Source organism: Pseudonaja textilis, chromosome Z, assembly GCF_049901715.1.
Source record: "Pseudonaja textilis isolate UNSWEBS1 chromosome Z, rPseTex1.2, whole genome shotgun sequence".
Taxonomy (NCBI): Eukaryota; Metazoa; Chordata; class Lepidosauria; order Squamata; family Elapidae; genus Pseudonaja; species Pseudonaja textilis.
In genome coordinates this window covers 31597083-31619968 of record NC_142008.1, presented here as the reverse complement: position 1 = coordinate 31619968, position 22886 = coordinate 31597083, and the positions used below count along the sequence as shown (strand labels likewise).

The 22886-nt window shown below is 39.0% G+C and overlaps 1 protein-coding gene across 7 annotated transcripts in view; it reads right to left on the bottom strand.

Annotated features, from left to right (window-relative positions):
* The window catches only part of PHF14 (PHD finger protein 14), a 142804-nt gene that overhangs the window by 106591 nt on the left and 13327 nt on the right, over positions 1-22886 (bottom strand). For all 7 annotated transcript variants that reach the window (XR_015740114.1, XM_087916516.1, XM_026706333.2 and 4 more), the window contains exons 4-5: positions 6289-6433; positions 3519-3678 (exon numbers count right to left, since the gene is read on the bottom strand). Coding sequence is in view for 6 of the 7 variants with exons in the window: in XM_087916516.1 (XP_087772642.1) it covers positions 3519-3678; positions 6289-6433 (305 nt within the window). In the remaining variant the exon portion in view is untranslated. The remainder of the gene's footprint in view (positions 1-3518; positions 3679-6288; positions 6434-22886) is intronic.

The following is a 22886-nucleotide window of genomic DNA, read 5'->3' as shown; positions in this document are numbered from 1 at the left end:
CCTGGAAATATGTTGTCCACTAAAAAAATGTGAAAAACGGAATAAAATTTGTTAAAAAAAAATAAAAAATATATTTTTTCCCATTCTGCATTATTAAGTTAAATATAATATTCATTGAGATTAAAGGTTAAATTTAAATGTTTTACCAAGACCATGCCCACCAACATTGACAGGGCAGTATATAATATATAAATAGAGAATAAAACCCAATTCCTTCTAGCATTGGTGTGGCCTACTTTGGTAATGAAACATCTGCAAACAAAAAAAATAAAAAACAAGCTCATAGAGCACCATGGACCCTGCATATATTATTGAGTAATTTCAAGCCCGATACAATAAATTCTTGTAGAGACTATGGACTTTAACTTCATGGCCCGAATTATCTTATAAAGTATTATGATTTTAGGAATGTTATATATGCTATGGAAAATCCATAAATAAAGTTTTATTTTGGGAAGCCCTTGATTTTGAAGATCTTCTAAAGGAATCTGATCATTTTCTAAGCCAGGGATGTCAAACTCAAGGCCCACAGGCTGGATCCAGCCTGTGGGATGCTTAAATCTGGCCTGGGGGACCATTTTGAAAACAGCAAAGGACCACCCATTGAACCAATACCAGCAAAAACCGAGCTTGAGAACCCTCCAAGGCTTGATTTTCGGCTCTTGCAGCCCTCTGCCAGCAAAATGGAGCTCGGGGGGCTGTATGAAGCTCACCTGGGCTCTGTTTTTGCTGGCAGAGGGTTGCAGAAGGCGTTGTGGCCAAAAACGGAGCTCAGGAGCCTGTTTTTGCTGGCAGAGTTCTCAGGCCATAACAGGCACCCCCCACATGAGTGACAACAAGTTGACCACGCCTACCCTGGCGATGCCTACTCCGCTCTCCCTGAGGTCAAAAACAACTCTGATATGGCCCTCAATGAAATTGAGTTTGACATCCCTGTTCTAAGCTGTAGTTTAAACATTAGAAAGAAAAAAGTTAATAGATTTTCCAAATTAGGCATAATGATGAATAGTTGTCATACCTTATTGATAATTACGAATGTTCTATACCAAAACTTAATAGCATGGTGCAGGAATTAAGCGGAAAAAAACATAAAAGGGCTGGTTGTAACTTCATTGCTTTTGTTTAATATACATACATTTCTATGCTTTTGAGAACAGTAATATAATTTAAAGATTTCAATCTGCTTTTGAATTAATACAAGAAGCTAAGATTAATATTTGAGCTCCTATAGATTTACCAGACATGTGGCAAAAAAGATTACTATTCTACATTAAAAAATATTTACAATAATGAATTAGAATGCATTTACTCTGTCTTAATGAATTGGCAGACTAATTAATATTACTCTATAGAATAAAATTTTAAAGAATGTTTCAAAATTGAACTTTTAAAATATGCTTTTGTTTTTGTTTCTTTCTGTTTATTGTTTGTCTTGTGTCTTTTTCATTTCTTTGTATATACCAAATCAACTTACCATATATACTCGAGTATAAGCTGAGTTTTTCAGCACATTTTTTGTGCTGAAAAAAACCCCCTCGGCTTATACTCGAGTGAGATTCCCCTCTGAAAAAAAAATGGCGTGGAGCTCCGGAGCTGGGCAGCCGCTTCCCTGCTTCCGTGTTTCCTTTGCAACTTGTAAGCATGGGGGTAATCGGAAGCAGAAAAGTTCTTGCATGAGGATATATTGTTTTTTCTTTTTTTAACTGTTTTTAGGGGGAGGGAAAAGACCCACCGTCACGTGAGAATGCTCAGACACGAAATCTATCCGCCCAAAATAAGTGTGTGTGTGGGGGGGGGGATTTTAACAGAGGTAAGACGTAGGGAGAAGGCAAAAATGACGGAAGATCCTTCAGGGGAAACTGAGGGGGAGACTTACCCTTGGTCCAGATGAACCCCCTTCCCCGCCCCTAAGGAAGCAGAGGCAGCCAGCAAGGACAGGCAAGCCCCACTTCGCGGACTCCGTCCGTCCACGCTCCCACCCACCCACCCACTCAAAGCCACAAAGTCCCCCAATCGTGCAGCCCAGAATCACCCTCCCCTCAGGGGGCAGCAACGACGCCCGGTGTTTCCCGAGACAAGAAGCTCCGCCGTGCAATGAAAGCGCCTGGCTCTAGGCTCGCGGGCTCAGAAAACAACGTGAGCCGCCGCGCCACCACCTCCTCCCAAAGCGGACTGAAAGCAGCTGGGGCTGAGGAAACGAAGCCGAGCAGAGCCGAAGCCACCTTGGCTCATGTTGTTTTCTGAGTCCGCCTAGAGCCAGGGCGCTTTCATTGCACGGCGAAGCTTCTTGTCTTGGGAAACGCCGGGCATCTTTGCTGCCCCCTGAGTGGGGAGCGATTCTGGGCTGCGCGACTGGGGGTCTTCGTGGCTTTGAGTGGGTGGGTGGGTGCGAGGACATTGACTTTAAATGCTGCCGACCGAGTGTTTCACAAATACCAGTGGGACCTCCGTCCACCACCACTCCTCCCTCTTTTGCCTCTTTCCTTCTGATCAATCAGGTTTTCCCAGTATTTGCTCACAGCTGCGTTTTCTCTTCTGCCATGCTAGGCGTTGAACGTGGGGATTTCTGATTCCCCTTACACACGTGTGGATATGCCGCGGGGCGTTTTCTTCCAAACGCCCCATGGGCAGAGAACACTGACTTTCATGATAGTAAGATCGTTTCCCAAATTAATTGATTCACTAACCCCAAAGAAGAAGATGACGACGACAGTGGGAGGCAGGAGTCACTCTCTCCCTTGCAAGCCCCCAGTGCCCGGCCCTTGCGAGAAAAAAGCAAGAGCCGTTCTTATGATCTCTCTTTCTCTCCAGAATACAGTCAAGCCCTTTCCAGGACGTGCGATCCGCCGCTGCGCACCTTGCAAATGCAAAAACCCCGGATTTTGCATTTGCAAGGTGCAAAGCGGCGGCGGCGGATCGCGCAGTGCTGGAAAGGGCTTGACTGTATTATGGAGAGAGAGAGAGAGAGAGAGATCATAAGAATGGCTCTTGCTTTTTTCTCGCAAGGGAGAAAGTGACTCCTGCCTCCTACTGTCATCATCATCTTCTTCTTTTGGGTTAGTGAATCAATTAAACCTTTCATGATAGTGAGATCGTTTCCCAAATTTCCCTTAAATCAGGGAAGAAATCAGAAACAAACCTTTGGACTGAGAATAAGCCGGTTCCTATGCCATTTTTGTTCACTGCAGTGTGAAAAGTGAAAAAAACACACTTCTTTTTCTTCATCTTCTTGTTCCCTATTTACTGGTCTCTTTCAAAGAGGAAATTGTGAACATCAAACTTATTCTCAACTGTCCTAGTGAAAGTTTTTATTGGTATCTATTTTTATTTTTGAAATTTACCAGTAGCTGCTGCATTTCCCACCCTAGGCTTATACTCGAGTCAATAAGTTTTCCAAGTTTTTTGTGGTAAAATTAGGTGCCTCGGCTTATATTTGGGTCGACTTATACTCAAGTATATACGGTATTTATAAAAGCATAAAAACCACAGAGACCTACTTATATGTTATTGCAACTAACCTGCCAGCATCTGTCTCCTTGAAGATTCCATCTTGATTGGGACAAAGTTCACAGCTTGGAGAGACACCACATTTGCAAGCATCACAAAACCATGGTTCAGTGGAATTTTCTGAAGCAGAGCTCATAATGGAATCACTTTCACCATCAACACCATAACAACCTGCAAACAAAGGAAACATATAGATATTAAAGAACAAAAGATATTATCAAGTGGCTAAGTACCAAATTTAAGAAGCAGAAAAAACAAGGAACAGGAGGACATGTTCATATTTCTCACAATTTCTTTTCAAGAAGTGTCTGTCTTAAACACAAAGTAGATCAAACTCTCAGAAAGAAAAAATAATCTTATATTGTATCCAGAATGTCATGGTACTCTTTCAAGAGACTTGGTAATGTACACGAAGTAAAAACATTTAATTTGTCTATTTTACTATGGATTATATTGACTTCATATATAATGAGGATTATGGTTGCCATTGGGGAGTGGGCGGGCCAGGTGGGCATGGCCAAGGTAAGCATGACCAGTTTGACATCCTGCAGCCCTCTGCCAGTGAAAACAGAGCCCAGGAGGGACTATCTCAAGCTCCATTCTCGCTGGCAGAAGGATGCAGGAGGCCGTTGCAGCCAAAAACAGAGTTTGGGAGGGCTGCATTTGTCTATCCAGAGCTCCACTTTCATTGCCAGAGGCAGTGTGGACCAGTCCTTTGCTGTTTCCAGGGTGGGCCACATCTAAATACCCTGCAGGCTGTATGCGGCTCGCGGGCCTTGAGTTTGACACTGCTGTTTTACTGTATGTAAATAACAATCTTACAATCTTACAATAAACAAAGTGTGTGTGTGTGTGTGTGTGTGTGTGTGTGTGTGTGTTCCATTCAACTGAAGATAAATGAATCAACTACATCTCTAAGTCAAAATCGAGTAAGTACCAGATATTTTTCTTAACATCTTTTGTGGTCAGGAAAATGGATACAGGTGGGAATGCTCTGTTCCAGTATCACAATTTAGCTTGGTGAATTTTTCTTTAGACAGCCATTAAAACATTTATAGCAGTTCATTTTTAAAAATGGAATTTTACAAAAGAATACTTATAAAAAAGCACTTTAAAATGATTACATTTTTTCACTGGGACTAAGAAATACTTTCTAAAAGCATTATCAATATATTGCTAGTCAAATCCTTAGTAATTTTTCACATTGAGATCTAATAAGAAAAAAAAAACTCTTTTATGAACAAAAGACGAATCTATATATAGCAGAAACCATGCCCAACCTTTTTATAAAGATGCTTTTAATATAAGACATGCTTTAATCTTTGATTCTTATTCATCTATTATTAACAAATTAATACATAACTGTTGGAGTAAATGGTACCTATAAATGGAGAATAAACCAGCATCAGACATTGTCACTACTGCTAACCCCAAAAGTTAGGAATTATTATGTAGCTGGGGCTATGAAAGGATGGAATGTTGGGCAAATTATATTTCACAAAAAGAAGAAACCAGGACTCTTAGACTATAACTTGATTGCCACTTTCTTACCATGCCTATTTCTGGTCCAAAAGATATTTATCCTAATCCATTTAAATGAATCTTACTTCAAACATAGTTTATTATTTGAGTCAAACTAATATCGAGGTGGATTGAATAGTTAAATCTTAATTTCAAATATACTCAATGCAATTAAATATATATACAACAGGAATACTACTCTTCTTCTCAATCAATCATTCTGATGGAATTTCATGACAGTTTATGGTATCTTTCCATTAATTTCAGTAAGAATACATACCTGCAAATCAGAGCTCCTCAACTGAAAAATAATACACAGGCAAACTACTACCAACATTTAATACCTATGTAATAATATTTAATTTCAACAAAACTGGTTGTTGCTTTTTTGAAACAAAGGCTCCTGCTAATTTTTTTTTTATTATTTCTATTCAAAACTCAAAAAGTTGGGGTGGAAAGAAGCATATATAGAAAGAATACAGTCATACTTTGTTTAGCAACAGTAATCGGGACTGGCAATGCTATCACTAAGCAACATGATTGTGGCATACAATGATACATGAGTGCACCAACTTATGTTAGCATTAGCAGCAGTTCCGGATACTGTCAAGTGAATCCCACAGTGTCATTAAGCGCAACATCACACTATCACCATTTGTGTGACCTCTCCATTGATTTTGCTTGTTGGAAGGCAGAATGGAAGGTTACAAATGTGATCACATGATCATGGGACATTGTGATCATAATTGTGAACTGTTGAAACACGCGAGAATTGTAATATCATGACTATTGGGATACTGTGAAGGCTGTAATCACAAAGACTAGTCATGAAACATTTTATTCAGTACCACTGAAACTTCAAATGGTTGCTGAATAAATGATCATTAAGCTAGGACAACCTGTATTACACAACAATCAATACAATCAATAATCAGTTGGAAACACATGAATTTCTGATGAGTCCTTTATTTCTGTATATAAAGAAGCAAGAAACAAATAGTTAAAGAAACACTTGTCATCTGAATTAAAAAAAAAAGTTATTTTCAAACCTCAAGCATTTAGCTCAATAATACTATAAACCTTTAGCAATATTATTTTAATACACTATTAATAAGGATATACATACCCATGAGTTCTGTTAATTACATTATCAATTATAAAATCCATTTATTTAACCTACTCATGAACAATTCACTCAATTTTACTAAAAGAATAGTAATGCTTCATTATTCACAGTAAGTTGAAGACATGATAAATTACCTTCATGTACTGTTATTCCACAATTATCACACTGAATTATTTCATCAGCATCTTCACTATTATCTCCAAGGCAAACGCAACAAATCATAATATGGTCCATTTTCTGGGAACTCCAATTTTGAGATTTTTCAAGAATCAGCGAGTCCTATCAATTAAAAAAAATGTAAATACTTTAGTTACATTAGAAAAGGTATTAAGGGGACTCATACTTGTGTTTGTATTTAAATTATCTTTATAATCATACTGTAATTGACCAATTTTATCGTTCAATCCTTTTATTTCACTGTTGTGTAATGTTATATGGGAATGTGGTAAATAAGTGAACAATATACCAATTACAATTACTTTGGTCCTAAACAACCTTTAGCCTTGTAATTTGCATGCTCACCCTTCTCCTTGGACTAAGAGAAGGGGTGTTGGTTCTTACCTGATACGCCCATTTTCTGGGAGCTGTGATGAACATCCAGGCCAGGGTAATGCTTCCGTCTCACTGTTCAATAGGCTGAGCAAAATTCTGAAGACCCACCTCCTTGACACTTGTCCCCAGTTTTGGCAAAGTCAAAGTGATAGGATACACTATCGTTCTTCCTGTACCATTACTCTCTTAGTTCTTGACCAGGACCAGGACCAGAACCAAACGGTCATCTGGGTGGGGCTAGATGCTCATCACAGCTCCCAGAAAATGGGTGTATCAGGTAAGAACCAGTACTCCTTCTCCAGTGAGCTGTTCTGAGTATGCAAGCCAGGGACATAGCCAAACTGGCATGTCCTACGGGAGGGTCTCCGTCTGGTTTGGAGTCTCTGTCACTATGTGAATTCCCTGTATGATACACCTGCCAAAGGCAGCCTCTGCCAAGGCAAAGACATCTAGTCTGTAATGTCTTATGAAGGGCAACGATGATAACCATGTCACTGTCCTACAAATTTCTTCTATAGAGGCTTGTGTTGCCCAAGCTGATGATATGGCCGCGTTCCTGGTGGAATGTGCTGTGATTCCTCCGGGCACTGATAAGGTGTGCGGTTCATATGACTTTGCAATCATAGCCTGAAGCCATCTACCCACTGTCAACATTGTGACTTTCCTCCTCAGTGTGGATGGCTGAAATGAAACAAAGAGGGCCTCCGGTTGTTCTGTTGGAAACAGTTCTGTTGCTATAATTGCAAGGACCCTTCACATGTCTAAGGAATGCCATTGTCTCTCTAAGGCATGAACCGGCCATGGACAGAAGTTGGGGAGAATCAACTCCTGCACACAATGGAATTGACTTTGGGGATGAAAGCCAGGCCTAAACAGAGAACCACCCTATCAGAACACATAGGTTCTCTCTCACCTCTCCTTGCGGAAGTGATAGCCACTAGGAAGATTACCTTGTATGTGAGAAGGTGGAGGCTGGCAGTTCTCAAGGGTTCAAATGGTGGTTTGGTGAGTGCTTTGAGAACCTTGTTTAGATCCTACATGAGGTATCTATGGAAGTTTTAAATTAGTGGCCCCTTGGAGAAAACTACGTACTCTACACTGTAGATCCCCGCAGGAGAGTACTGAAGCTAGAGCCGCCACCTGCCTATGTAGAATATTCAGGGACAGCCCCTTGTCCAATCCCTTCTGGAGAAAGTCTAATATGTTTGCTACTGATGCAGAGGTGGGTCTATCTTTGTCTTGTCACACCACTTGTAGAAGTTCTTCCAAGTGGAATTATAAATGCAATTAGTGGACGGACATCTAGCGGCCTGGATAGTCTTGATAACCTTGTTGAATAATTCCTCGCATTTCAGAAGTCTCCACTCGTGCCAGATGACCAGGTGGAGCCACAGTGGTTCCGGATGTTCTATGGGGCCCTGGCTGAGGGAGACCCGGTCCAGTGGAATTCTCCAGGGGTCAACAATCAAGAGGTCCATGAGGTCTGCAAACCACGGGCATCTCGTACAGGATGGTGCAAGAAGAACGTCCACCCTCTAGTAGTTTCCTGATTACCTTGGGTATCACAGGAAGGGGAGGGGAGGCATATAGGAGGCCCCTGGGCCAGGGACAGCAGAGAGCATTGACTCCCTCTGCTCCCTGAGCCAGGAAGTTTGAGTAAAATCTTTGCAGTTGGGTGTTGAATGGCAAGGCAAAGAGGTCCAGGATCGGTTGGCTGAAATGATCCAATATCTCCTGAAAGAAGCTCAGGTGCAGGAGCCACTCAGAATGATTGACAGTGGTCCTGCTCAATCAGTCTGCTTGAATGTTGGTCAGTTCTGAGATATTCTCTGCCTTGATGGAGTGGAGATGACTCTCTGCCCAGCAGCAAAGCCTTTCTGCCTCCCTCATGAGGGACTTTGAATGTATGCCCCCCTGCTGATTTATGTGGCCCTTTGTGGCCACATTGTCTTGTCAGAGGGAGGACATGCTGTGCCTGGATCTTGTGCTGGAGCTTGTGGAGGGCCACATGAGCTGTCCTGAGTTCCAGCCAATTGATGTTGTGAGTTAGGTCTGCTGGAGACCAATGACCCTGGGCCACTAGGGATTGGCAGTGAGCCCCCCAGCCAAAGAAACTGGCATTGGTACTAATTGTCAATCATCATGGCTCTCTGAAGAGGCAGTCCCTGATGATGTTCCTGGATGTCCACCATTGGAACCTTTGGAGGGACCAAGACTTTGGCCATGGAGTTGCTCCTGCCAGATCTCTGGAATGGGAGCAAAAACCACTGCAAGGTCCCTGGTGTGGAGGCGCACCCAAGGGACAATTGCAATACAGGGAATCATTTTTCCCAGAAGTTGAGATAACTGGGCCAGGGGCACTTTTTTAAGAGTCCGAATGTGATTGAACAAGTTCCTGATGCTGATTTGTCTATTTGGCAAGAGTAAAATCTCACCTGTCACTATGTCTATTATGGCACCCAGGTGCAGAAGATGAGTTGTAGGTGTTAAATGGCTTTTGCCCAGATTGACTGAAAAGCCATGGTCCCGAAGGACCTGGAGTGTGGTTCATAGATCTATCTCTGCCTGCAAAGGAGACAAGGATTGTATCAAAATGTCATCTAAGTAACATTGCAGGGGAACCGGCATGCTCCTGAGATATGCCGCTAAGACTGTCAGAGCCTTCGTAAAAGTTATGGGTGGGGGGGCAAAAGCCAGGCCGAATGGTAGGGCCCTGTACTCATAATGGCAGTTGGCGTAGCAAAACCACATGAGTCTTCTGTGCGTAGGTCTTATAGGAATTTGCAGGTATGCTTCTATCAGATCCATGGAGGTCAAGATATATCCCTGCCTGATACACAGAGAATAGATTGCGGGGAGCTCATCTTGAACCTCCTGTACTAGAAAGTGGTTCAGACGTTAGGTCTAGAATTGCCCTCCACCCCACCCACCCCGAATGCTTCAGAACCACAAAGAGAAGGGAATAGAACCCCTGCCCGCATTGATCCACTGGGACCGGATGAATGGCATGGTTCTCCAACAAGTGCTGAATTGTGGTCTTGAGCCCTCCTTGTGGGATCCCTTGAGATGGGACATTGCAAAAAGGAGTTCAGGGGTGTGGAGAGAAACTCTAGAGAGAGACTAGATCTTATGGTCTCTTGGACCCAAGCGTCTGAGGTGGTTTGTCCCACTGGTTGGCAAAAAGGGCTAGCCAGCCTCCAATGGGAGGGTCAGGTTGGCAGCCATTTGGGGGTGACGAAAGGATTTGCTCCCTGTGCCATGAAAGGACTGCTTAGCTTGGGATCTCACCTGCTCCTATCTCGGAAACCTGCATTATCAGATTGTTGGTCCTGACGAAAGCCAAAGGACCTTTGGAATCTTTGAAAATTCTTTCCCTGGTAGGAGGGTCGAAAGGAAGCCCTCTGAAAGGACTGAGCGGGACAGTATTCAAACCACCAAGAAATGGAAAGCAAGATTTTCCTTCTGCCCTGTGCCTCTAACAGGACAGGATCCAAGGCAGACCCAAACAATTTAGTGCCATGGGGGGAGGGGGAATTTCCATTTATGCTTGGTATCCACCTGTCAATGGCGAAGCCATAGTAGATGGCAGGCTATAACCTGAAAAGCTATGGCTCTGAAAGAGAATTTAACCACATTCAGAGTTGCATCATCAGAAAATTCTGTAGCCGTCACTAGTTTGGCAATGTCTTGTTGCACCCTGATGTTTGAGGCAGGGATGGATTCCTGCAGATTGTGTTACCACTGTAGGGAGGTTCGGGTGAAAAATGATGCACCCTACAGAGTGCTAGTTCTGCTCTCTTATCCTCCTGTCTTAATTCATCTTCCACCTCACTGGGGCCACAGAAGAAGCTGCTAGGACCACCACTGGTTCATCAACTTCTGGTTGCTGAAGCACTAAATTATAAAACTTCCTATCATAACCAATAGTACTGGAATAGGTGCTTGTGGATGACCACTGTCCTTGGACTATGTCCACAAACGTCTTAGGAACTGGTATGACATCCGCCTCCATAATTGGTTCTGAAAAGTTTGAGTCATCTGACTCCACTGGGTTCACTGCCGGATCTGGTGCGACTGAGGTATTGCCAAGGTGAGCTTATTTTTGGCCTTGAACAGCAACTTAAAAAGAAGAGATCGGAACAGTCCCGTGAAGGTGATTGGAGAAAGCCCCTTATCCTCTGATATGTCCTTGTCCAATTGACATCTTCTTCCAAAAGGGAAGACTCACTTTCTCTGGATGAAACTGGAGAATAAGACCCTTGTATCTCTGGGGTGCCTCCCATGTGCTACATGGGATGGAGAGGTATTTGAAATTCTGGATAACAACTGGTACATGGCCTGCAGTGGACCTTGAAATTCAGGGAGATCTGCCCTATGATACACAGATTGAGGTTGTACCTGATATGGCAAGGTGCTTGAATTTGGGACCTCACCAGGCAGGTCTGTTGTACACCAGTGGCTATGCCATGTTTAATTGTCTCTGACATCCAAAACTTCATTGATGGAGGCATTTCAGGAGGAAAGAATTTCTCTGGGTGGAGCCCCACCGCAGTTGGAATGAATGTAGCTTCAGGTGCCAGTCTGGGTCTCTTGGTCTATTGATCCCATTGTTAACTGCAGAGGGATCATGGGATTAGGACCAGGTTTGCTGGTCACTGCAGTTACTGGACTGTGCTGAAGAGAAGGGTCAGCAGATCTAGCTGGCGACCAAAGATGAGACCTCAAGCTGTCAGCTTCCCTGTTGGAGGATGACAGGTGTAAAGATGGGGCTGAAAGGGGGTGGGAAGCAGATGTCACAGCAGCTGGGAAGGGTAGATATCTGTGTTTCTCGGCCTCCCACAGATTCTTCTCAAGTTGTTTTTTCAGCACTTTTTAGCATCTTTTTGCATCCTTCTTCTCTGCTTTAGATGGTTTCCTGAAAGGAGTAGTCTTGTTTTTTGTTTTGGACATCGGCTCTCTGGGTGGTGCCCTGGCACTTTCACTGTAGCCCACAGATCCCCCTTCTTCCATTTCAGGCCTGCAAGCAGGTAAAAAACAGCTGTTGAGGCTGTGGTTGCCAACCACCTGGGAGTCTGCTCCAGAGTGTGAGCAGTGACTCATAATGCCTTTAATCAGAGCCAAATTACTGCTGCCTGTGGAGCAGTTGAGAGGCAATTTAAATCTTCAGCCAGCTGTCTTTTTCAAAAAAACAAAACAAAAAAAAACAAGTCCTCTGCAAGCAGGAAATACTTAGTTCCTTCAACTCCTTGCTAGCTGATCTGTCAGGCTGCTGTGCTGTCCAAATGGGCCAGGTGTGTACTCTCAACTGTCCAAAATGGCGCCTGTTGTCAAAAAGGGCCCAGGCACCAATGTCAAGGCTCAAAATGGCATCTGTCAAAGTTCTGGTGCCCAGGCCTAACTGCTGTCACAAGAGTCAGCCACCAGCCGAATCACACTAATGTGCTTCTTGCACAGATCGTTCAAATTAACTACCTAGCCGAAGCCACAAAAGGAATTTTTTACCTCAACTGTGCTTCGGCTGTCAAAAAGCCAGCTGTCTAAATACAGCCGGTCCATCCGAAAACGGCAGCCGACTGTGGCTCAAAAATGATCTTCTCAAAACTTGGACAGCTTGCCTTCAATGTTTGTTGGTTAAGCTTTCCAAAGCCTGCCTATTAGTGGAATTGAGCTCCAGATCTTCTCGCTGACTCTTCAAGGCAGGTTAAGCTGATCGAATATCGTCCGTTAAAAATGGCACTCGCTGCAATTAGCACTAGCTGTCAAAAAGAAGCTTTCAGTGGGATTGTGCTACCACACTTCTCTCCGAGATGAGTGGTGATTGATTCAGACCTCACCATTCAAAACAGTAAACAAGTCTATTCTGGAAACACCACGGCTAATTTTGTCACACGAAAAAATACGTTCCAAAGAACTCCCAGTCAAGAAATACATCTAATCGAACGATAGCAAAAACTGGGGGCAAGTGTCAAGGAGACGGGTCCACAGAACTTTGCTTAGCCTATTGAACAGCAAGATGGAAGCATTACCATGGCCTGGATTTCCGGAACAGCTCACTGGAGAAGACAGAAAAATTAATAGGCTTGACAATACATTCTGTGCTGATGGGAAATTGTCTGTTCTAAGTGATAGTGTGATTGGGTAAGGAGAGACTTTTACAAATACCCTTAAAGTAATAAAGGCAGACAGTTTCCAGGAATTAAAACAACTGCATGAATAAAAAAGAGGTAGCAATTTGGTAACAGAATTTAAGGGATACTTCCCAATAAATGTACTTGTTAAAATTAATATTATGTACTCAACTAATTTAACAGTTTGAGGACTGAATAAAAATCTTTTTCATGATGGCTTAAGAAACAGAAGATAGATATGTTTAGCTCTGTAGTTGTGAACTACAACACTTGCAAGATTTGTGTTCTGAACTGAAATTACCTGGTATTTTTCTGCAACAATGGCAAGTTTGTAGAGGTATTTGCAAATAATAATAATAATAAGAGTAGTGTCCACACTTTATCTCATAAGAGAGAATGAAAATGTATTAGATCAAATAAATGGGATGTTGCAAAAGTTGCCGAGAAATGAATTGATTCTACCTAAGAAAGAATATTAAAATGAAAGAAGCCCAAGAGAGTGACAATTATAAAAAAAAGATAGAGATCCTGTTCTGTGCCACTTGAATTCAGCAATAGTTTGAATCCTTCAGAGGGAAAAAAAGAGCATCAGCCTTCATAGAAAGAAAAGAGGCACTGTTGAACAGAAGACACAAAGTGGTTTCCTAAAGACAGAAATGCCACTGCAAGAGGACTTAGAAAAAATAACCATGTTACTGGTTAACTCATTATTATAAACAGAAATAAAGGTGTGATAATCAAAGTGATGATTCACTAAATGTATTGTTTGTCAGGAATATAGATTATAAATGGGACAAGAAAAATTTCAACACTTATCATGTCCACTGACAATTATCCCTTTTTGTTAGTACTCACAACTTAGTGTCTCAGATGGTACTTTACATCAATTGTTATTACTATGATAGAAGAATAGGAAGAGAAAGACAAGTACTTTAGAGATGTTGGCTTGCAAGGGTTATAGACAAGTGAGGCGTGTGTTTCTGATATTTGGAGTGAGTTATTATGTATGAATCATTAAAGGGCACAAGATAGTTTGCAATTCACAAGATTGGTAAAATGTGTTCACTTTGTCTAGTCACAGAAGAGCTTTAAACTGAATCTGGGGTGTGTGTGTGAGTGAGTGTGTGTGTGTGTTTGTGTGTGTGTGTGTGTGTGTGTGTAAAAGAGAGGGGGAGGGAGGGAGGGAGGGAGGGAGATTATTTATTTGGGGAATTCTAGGAGAGTAAAGATCATCCATATCTCCGAGGGCTGCTATTCCAGAGGACAGGGGCCATGACAAAGATGGCATACTTCCTCCATCTGAAAAAATGACAAAAATGAAAACCACAAAGTAAATTCCTTTATATAAATACCTAAATTCAATCTTGGGCACTGTAGGATAAGGTAGGAATACGACTGTAAATGGATCTAAGTAACTTAATTTGATTAACAAATCTATAAATAATATTGGCTCACAAACTGCATATTCTTCATTACTTACACTCTAATGCTTACAAAGACAAACTTCAGTTCTTAGTACAGAGATACAAATATGATTTGCTAGATCTAATTGGAATTTGGTTGGATGATACAGAAATTGAAAATAGGAGCAAGAGAAAGAGAGAAAGAATGTCAGTGCATGTTGAAAATAATTGGAATAAAATTTAAATAAAGTTGCCAATGCTGTAAGTGGTATTTCAATTAAGTAGGTAAAAATAAAAACAATGTTCCTATTGGTTTTATTACTCTTTCTTCTACCATGTGGGGCTATTTTCTAAAAATAAAGAACTTAAATATAGTGAATATAAGTTGACATAATACCTTGATATTTCCAAGAAACATCTTGCTGACAACAGTCTTGCTTAGAAGTATACAAATGCATAAGAAATTAAGCAAATTTTAACTTTATACTAACCAATGGAAAAGATTTAGTTAGAACATTGGAGAAAGTGACAATAAAGTCCTAGAATATTTAATTTTAATAAAATTAATGCTGAATGTGGCTTAAATGCATTAGGAAATCTGTATAAAAAAAAACTTATAGCCATAATAGGTAAAATTGTGTGGCAAGAAAAAACTAATGGGAAAGAAATTTAATACAAGAGCAAGATCTTTTAAAAAAGAAATACAACTGCAAGCAATTTCAATGAAGACAAAAAAACAAAAGACAAAAGAATCCAAAGTCATTACACTAAAAACTTAGTGAAGACCTGACAACAAAATAAAGGCCATGTAAAGGACTTGGAAAACAAGAGAAATAATAAATAAAAATATATGTACAAATATCCTGGAACAGACAAAATGTCAGAAAGACTAAGGTCAAAAATAAGATGAGATTACAAAAAATGCTCACATTTAAGTTTCCCCCCCAAACAATTCAAATAAAAAGAATGTAGATAGTTAACAGGAAACTGAAAAACACACAGCTCCTTAATTCTTGTTTTGGCGCGGTCTGAAAAGACCATGTGTTCCACCATATTTGATCTGTGAAAAAATAGACCTAGGGGGCTGGGTTGAAGGTTAAGACTGACAGACATAACATCAAAGAACAGCTATTTACTCTGAATGGTTTTCAACTTCCTAAGCCAGATAAGCTGTATCAAAAGTACTGATTAAGAACTAAAAATACCGCTTAAATCTATATATATATTATTTTTTGAGAAATCCTTGAAAACTATTTTAAATGTTTGAAGTCAGGAAATGATGCTCTTAGCTTTAAAAGGGAATAGAGAGATACAGGAAGATTACATGCAAGGGATCTAGAGCATGTCATTTTAAGTAATGTTAGAAAGCAGCTCCTGAAAATAAAAACAATATGACAATGACACCAATTACATCATGGGTGTCAAACTGGATTTCTTCGAGAGCCAGATCAACATTATAGTTCTCTGCAGCAGGAGAGGCAAGGGGGCGGTGGTGAGCAGAATGGATGACTCCTGCTGCATCCTTTCAGCTAAAACAGGGCACTGGGGGTCCACATGTAGCTCCTTCTGTGCCTCATTTTTGCCCTCCAGCATTCTGCCAGCTGAAAATGGGCTGCACAGCCAGTTTTTAGCCTGTTTTCATCCCATTTTTTGCCGTTTTTGTCCCATTTTTGGCTGGCAGAGTGCTGCAGGAGGCCATGGAGGATTAAAACCTCGGGGGTTACACTTGGCCCATTTTAGCCATTAGAGACAACGTGGGCCAGTCCTTTGATATTTCCAGGCCGGCCCAACAGACCTTGAGTATGACACTCCTGAATTACATAAAATAAAAATGGTTGGCTTTGGATGCAAGTTAAATAACCATTTATTGGGGATGCTTCAGTTTGACTTCCCACACTGAGCAGTAGATTCAACTCCATGACTCTATTAACTTCATTCTTATACTTAGCAATATGTTCTTCCATTATTAGTCATATATTCAACACAGAACCAATAGATCTACAACAAATAATTCAGCTACCTTTTTAGTTGGTATTAGAGTTGGATATCAAATTACTTTTTTCTCTGCTTTTTTGCCAATGTTTCTTTTTCTTTTCTTTTTTTTTCTCTTTTCCCCTCCTTCCTTCTTTTCCTGAAGTTTCATGTAAACAGAACTAGGCATATATCTATCTCCAAGTCTGCACTGCTATTACTATTAACCTTCTCATCACTCCTTATCATCCATCCCCTCCCATTTGTGATTGTAGGACTATAACTTTGTCACTTGTATCCTTACGATTTATAGTGACCATTTCCTGGTATGATTTGATTATACTTTATGACTATCATTAAGTATTGTATGTTATGATTCTTGATTCTTAATGAATGTATCTTTTCTTTTATGTATACTGAGAATATTTACACCAAGACAAATTCCTTGTGTGTCCAACCACACTTGGCCAATAAAGTATTATATTATATTCAATTCTGAGCCCATATTACTTCAATGAACTTTACTATCATAGGTGAAGCAAAGAATATATTTTGTGGAAAGTATTAGAGTACTGAAGTATGAGAAGTATTAAGGTTTTAAAACAGTTGTTGAAATTTAGAAGCATATAAAGTTACACAGTGCTAAAAGTTAACTGCTTTATAGCAATAGAATGATTTCAAGCAATGTAGTCAGGATTCCAAGAACCACATAATAAGATCTCTAACCTAAAGCAATCTTTAGATTTTGCTTGTTGTATTTTTTCCGAAATGGCAGCCATATAGTAGACTACTTTTAAAACTTAGGACATTGTGAAATTTGCAATATCATAGAAAAGCCAAGCGTCCGAAGAAAAAAGGCATAAAATTCCCTACTATTTAAATTCCAATTAATAAATTATACAGTGACAAAAACTTACTTAAGAATAAATTCTCATTAATCATAACTAACTTGATATTAAGATATCAATTATAATTGTGATTCACTCAGGTTCTACCATAATATTATTTCTATCCTTAAAGTATCCAGTGTTCTTCTATGATTGTTCTTTATTTTCCAATTCACAGCAATTCTACAATTTGTACTAGTAACATTCTTCTCTAATATTCAGTAATATCTTCCTAGGCTGCTCGACTTTCCCACTAACATCAGTAAAACATCATTGTCATAGTTGGATCATATTCATGGAAAATATCATTGTCACCATTTGCAAACAATGAACAAAATCCCATGGCTAATGTAATTAATTTTAAAACTGTAGTAAGCCCATCTTTTATATTTGACACATATGGTTCCTAGAAAATTTTAAGCAACATTAGTCAGTGTACATATACATTTACACCAAGAAAACTCCACAATTTCAGTGAAGCTTACTCCTAAATAAGATATTATCAGTTTCAGTCATAGTTAAACTTCTTACTATATTATTTAGGATTTGCCCCATCACAGAATCACCCAGAAATATTCTACAATTGCCAAATGAGAGTATTAAGAATTTGTATTGTTTTTCTCTTTCACATATTTTTGAGAGCATATAATTTAATTACATCAGAAATAATTATTCTTCTATGATATACTGACATTTCTTACTTTCAAAAGACAGCAAAATAATAAAGATTTATTTAGAAACCAAAACAAAACAAAACTACTTCTAATTAAATACTCCTTAAAATCTTTATGAACTTTTTGAAAAATCTATGCAAATTTAACTAAAATCACACATACGAAAAATATCAGACCATAACAAAAAATAAAAGAGATTTGCAGAAATATAATGGTGCAGAATATTGGCAGACTAATAAAAAAAATAATGGCAAAAGAAAAGAAGATTCAACAAATTGAATGAAGGTAGACAAATATAGGCCAGTTATTTCAATTTTTGAGTAAGTCATTTCTTATGTCATATTAACAAAATATCAGTAATCAAGATTTCAACACTACAGAAAATGGGCACAAGCATTCCACTAACACTGAAACTTCCTCAAATCCAAATCAATATAATTGCTGAAAAGGCTAGGACTGGAACAGAAGTACTTCCAAATTAATTGGACCTATTTCAATCTAAATCTGTAATTTTTGGAACTGGAATTATTAAGGGGTTTCATATGAAAGCCTTTAAATTACTGGTTTTATTATTTTGAAGCAGGAAGACATTAAAGTCAGTTTTACGTAAATGAATTCTTAATCTGGCTACAGATTTTACTTCCTATGGAAAAACTTAATATTAATTGCAGGGACCTAGTAGATTTCAGTGGGTTAACTACTTATTTTGGAATTGTGAAAAACAAAATATCCACTTTTGATAATTAGTTTTATAACTTTGCATTCTAGTGTGATAAACCACAGATGTTTTCATCAAACTTTCCTTTTAAGCATCTCGGCTTATTTCAGATTGGAATTAGGAGCTATAGAGAAAATGTTATCAAAGCATTTCTTGCTATGTTTTTTTTTTCTCCCTGAAGGAAAAAGTAGCTGAATATGCTAGTGAAAAGTCCTTAGGATCTGTTATTTTTTCAAAACTCTATATTAACCTTACAGGTTTTCAATAAATAATGTTCTCTAAACAGACAATTAACTGATAATTTGCTTTGAAATGATCCTGCTAAAATCATGGGAAACTATTTCCAAAACATGACTGAATTTTTTCAATTTTTTAAACTGCCACACTCTACCAAACTAAAGTTCTAGTGATTAAATGTTCTTCAGAATTAAAGTTAAGAAATTCAATGCACTGTGCTACAGAAAGTGATTGTTATGTAACCACTATTGACTTTTACATAGCTTATTCTATGTCTACAACAATTGTACTAACCAATCTCTTTATGCTGCATTACCTGTAAAGTCATGGAATCAATTATTAACCAATCCATTATCCTCCACTTAGAGACAAACAACCTACTCTCTAATAAACAATTTGTTTTCAGGAAAAAACTATCCTGTAATCTGCAACTCTTACACTGCAAAAACATATGGACTACACAACTCGATCAAGGCAAAGTAATAGACACAATCTGCATAGACTTCTGTAAAGCCTTTGACTCAGTGGTACACGACAAACTACTACTAAAACTAAAATCCTATGGTGTCTGCCTAACTGGACAGAAGCATTCCTGTCAAACATACAACAAATGGTCAAAATTGGGAACGTCTTATCAAATTCTGTACCTGTCAACAGTGGTGTCCCCCAAGGCAGTGTTCTAGGACCAATTCTCTTCATACTCTACATAAATGACCTCTGTGATCATATTAAGAGCAACTGTGTTCTCTTCACTGATGATGTAAAGCTATTCAACACCACAGGCAATACTGCTACCTTTCAAAAAGACCTCGACTATGTATCAGAATGGTCAAACAAATGGCAACTTCAAATCTCAACAAATAAATGCTCTGTCTTACATATTGGCAAAAAAAATCAGAAAATAAAATACAAGCTGAATAGTCAAGACCTTGTTGATGATCCAAACTATCAAGGATCTTGGAATTCTCATTTCAAATGATCTAAGTGCTAGAGCCCACTGTAACTACATAGCCAAAAAAGCATTAAGAGTTGTTAACCTAATCCTACGTAGCTTTATCTCTGGTAATATCACACTACTAACTAGAGCATACAAAACATTTGCTAGACCAATACTTGAATACAGCTCATCAGTCTGGGACCCACATTACATATCTGATATTAACACAGTTGAGAAAATCCAGAAATATTTCACAAGAAGAGTTCTACACTCCTCTACTCGTTGCAGAATACCTTATGCCACCAGGCTTGAAATTCTAGACCTAGAAAGCCTAGAACTACACTGTCTTCAGTGTATAGTATATAAAATCATACATTGCAATGTCCTACCTGTCAATGAATACTTCAACTTCAACCATAACAATACAAGAGCACACAATAGATACAAAAACTCAAGCTTAACTGCACCAAACTTGATTGCAGGAAATATGACTTCAGCAACAGAGTGGTCAATGTCTGGAACACTCTACTTGACTCTGTAGTTTCTTCCCCAAACCCCAAAAACTTTAACCTTAGACTGTCTACTATTGACCTCACCCCTTTCCTAAGAGGTCTGTAGAGGACGTGCATAAGCGCACCAACGTGCCTACCGTCCCTGTTCTATTATTTCTTTTATTTTTCTTATGTATATCCATTTCATGTATTCGTAACTATGTTTATTCTTATACCTATTATCTTGTAAGTGATTGACAAATCTATTAAAATAAAAAAGAAAACTGACATATCCAAATTGAATACAATAAAGAACACACAGTTCCCATAAAAAAATGATTGCATATATGAACCTAAAGAGTAAGAGTGATGGAAACATGTCACTTTTAGAAGAAAACAACAACCAAGTGCAAAGTCCCCACTATCTACCCTAGCTACTCCAATGAAGCCACTCTGGAACTAACAATAGCTTTCCTCCCACTGGAAGAAAACATGCAGACACTCATAAAAGAGCATTCATCAATAGTTTCTTAAAAAAGAGGTGTAAGCCAGCATCCCTGCAACAGGAAAGAAGTATCCCAGACTTAGTCAAGAATGTTGGTGATAGGATATTCAATTCTTAAGGAAACAGAAACTATAGCCTGTAGACTAGGTAGTCAATCTAGGGAGATACAGAGTAAAAATCAAAGATGTAACTGAGTAGCTTACTGAAATAATCAACCCCATGGATTATTACCCCTTTCTTCTTCTACAAAGGGGACCAATGACAAAACAATGTGGGACCAAAGACACAACAATGAATCTGAAAACAAGAACACAATAGCTAGGGAAGAAAATTAAAGAATTAGGAGAACAACTGGTGTTTTCAACTATATTTCCAACAAAAGGGCAACATTCAATGAGGGAACACTAACTTAAAACTGGTATTATCAAAGGAACTTTGGCTTCATAGACCATGGTCTGCATTATCTGCATGAGGGGCTTTTGGCAAGGGATGGATTGTACCTCACAAGAACTAGAAAGAATATATTTGGAAAATGACTGGCTCATCATATCAAGAGCTTTAAACTAAAATTCAGGGGAAAGGGAGGGCAATCTCCATGACCTTTAGAACCTAATTCTAAGAAAAAATGACTAGAAACCAGTGATATGAAGAGGTAGGGAATAAATAGAAAGAAGAAAGAAAAAAAACCCATAATGAAGTAGAAAGTGATGTGAAGGAAAGAAATCCCAGTCACAAAGTAGGAGATATAAGAAACATACCCGTCACATAAAGAATTCAAATGCATTTGTACTAATGCTCAATGTTTAGGGAACAACAGGGTGAACCTGAAGTATTAGTACTCAGAGGTAAATATGATATAGATGCCATTACTGAAACTTGGTGGAAGAAAACTCATGGCTGGAATGTACTGATAGATGGATACAAACTATTCAAAATAAATAGACCTAAAAGGAGGCAGGGTTATAAAAGATCACTACCTCTCTACAGAAATGCACAAAACCAAGAAACCTCCTAGAATCCATATGGCTCAAAATAAAAGGGGAAAAAAAAGAATGACTTTGCTATAAGTGTATACTACAGGCCTTCCAATCAAGGAGAAATAAACTCTTGGCTAATCAACAAATATTTGTAGAACAGAACAGAACAGAATAGAATAAATAGAATTGGAAAGGACGTTGGAGATCTTCTAGTCCAACACTCTGCCTAGGCAGGAAACACCACTTCAGACACCACTTCAGACAAATGGTTAAAAACTTCCAGTGTACAACTTCTGGAGGCAAGTTGTTAGACTGATTATTTTAACTTTCAGGAAATTTCTCCTTAGTTCTAAGTTGTTTCTCTCCTTGATTAGTTTCTACCCATTGCTTCTCATCCTGCCTTCAGGTGCTCTGAAGAACAACTTGACTCCCTCTTTGTGGCAGCCTAAGATATTGGAACGCTGCTGTCATGTCACCTTCTTTTCATCAAACTAGACATACTGTTCTTTATGTGTTTTAGCCTCCAGTTCTCTAATCATAGGAAACATACCACAGTATTAATTGGGAGACACCTCTGCACCTCTGTCAGAGTTCGAACAAATTCCTAACCAACTTAGCTGACAAAAAGTAAAGGAGAGAACTAGAGGAAAAGCTATACTGCACTTAATACTTAATAATACAAAAGAAGTGATAGAGAAAGTTGAAGCCTCTGGAACCTTGTGCAAGAGTGACCACATCATATTGGAATTCAGGCAAGAATATAAGGCAAACACAAGCAATATCATATAATCCAACAGTGTTTAACAGTGTCTTAAACTTTAAAAGTTCTAATTAACAAACTCAGCGAGAGCCAAAAAAAATTTCATAGATGAAAATCCTAAAGGGGAGAACAACTCAAGAAGCTTCAGAAACTCTGAAAAATATGATAATTGAAGTCTAGTCTTGCACAATGTCACTGAAAAAGAAAAACAAGAAATCTAAAAAGAAACGAACATAGTTGCACAAAGATCTCTCTAATAAACTGAAAGACAAAAAGAATAAGTACAAAAAATTGAAAGAGACACACATAATTAAGGCAGGATATCAGCAGATAGCCCAAATCTGCAAAGACGAAGACCAGAAAGCAAAGGCTCAGAATGAAGAAAGATTTGCAACAAAAGTCAAAGATAATAAAAAAAGTTTCTTTCAACATATAAATAACAAGAAAAAAGTGAAGGAAACAGTCAATCTACTAAATAGAGAAGATGGCAAG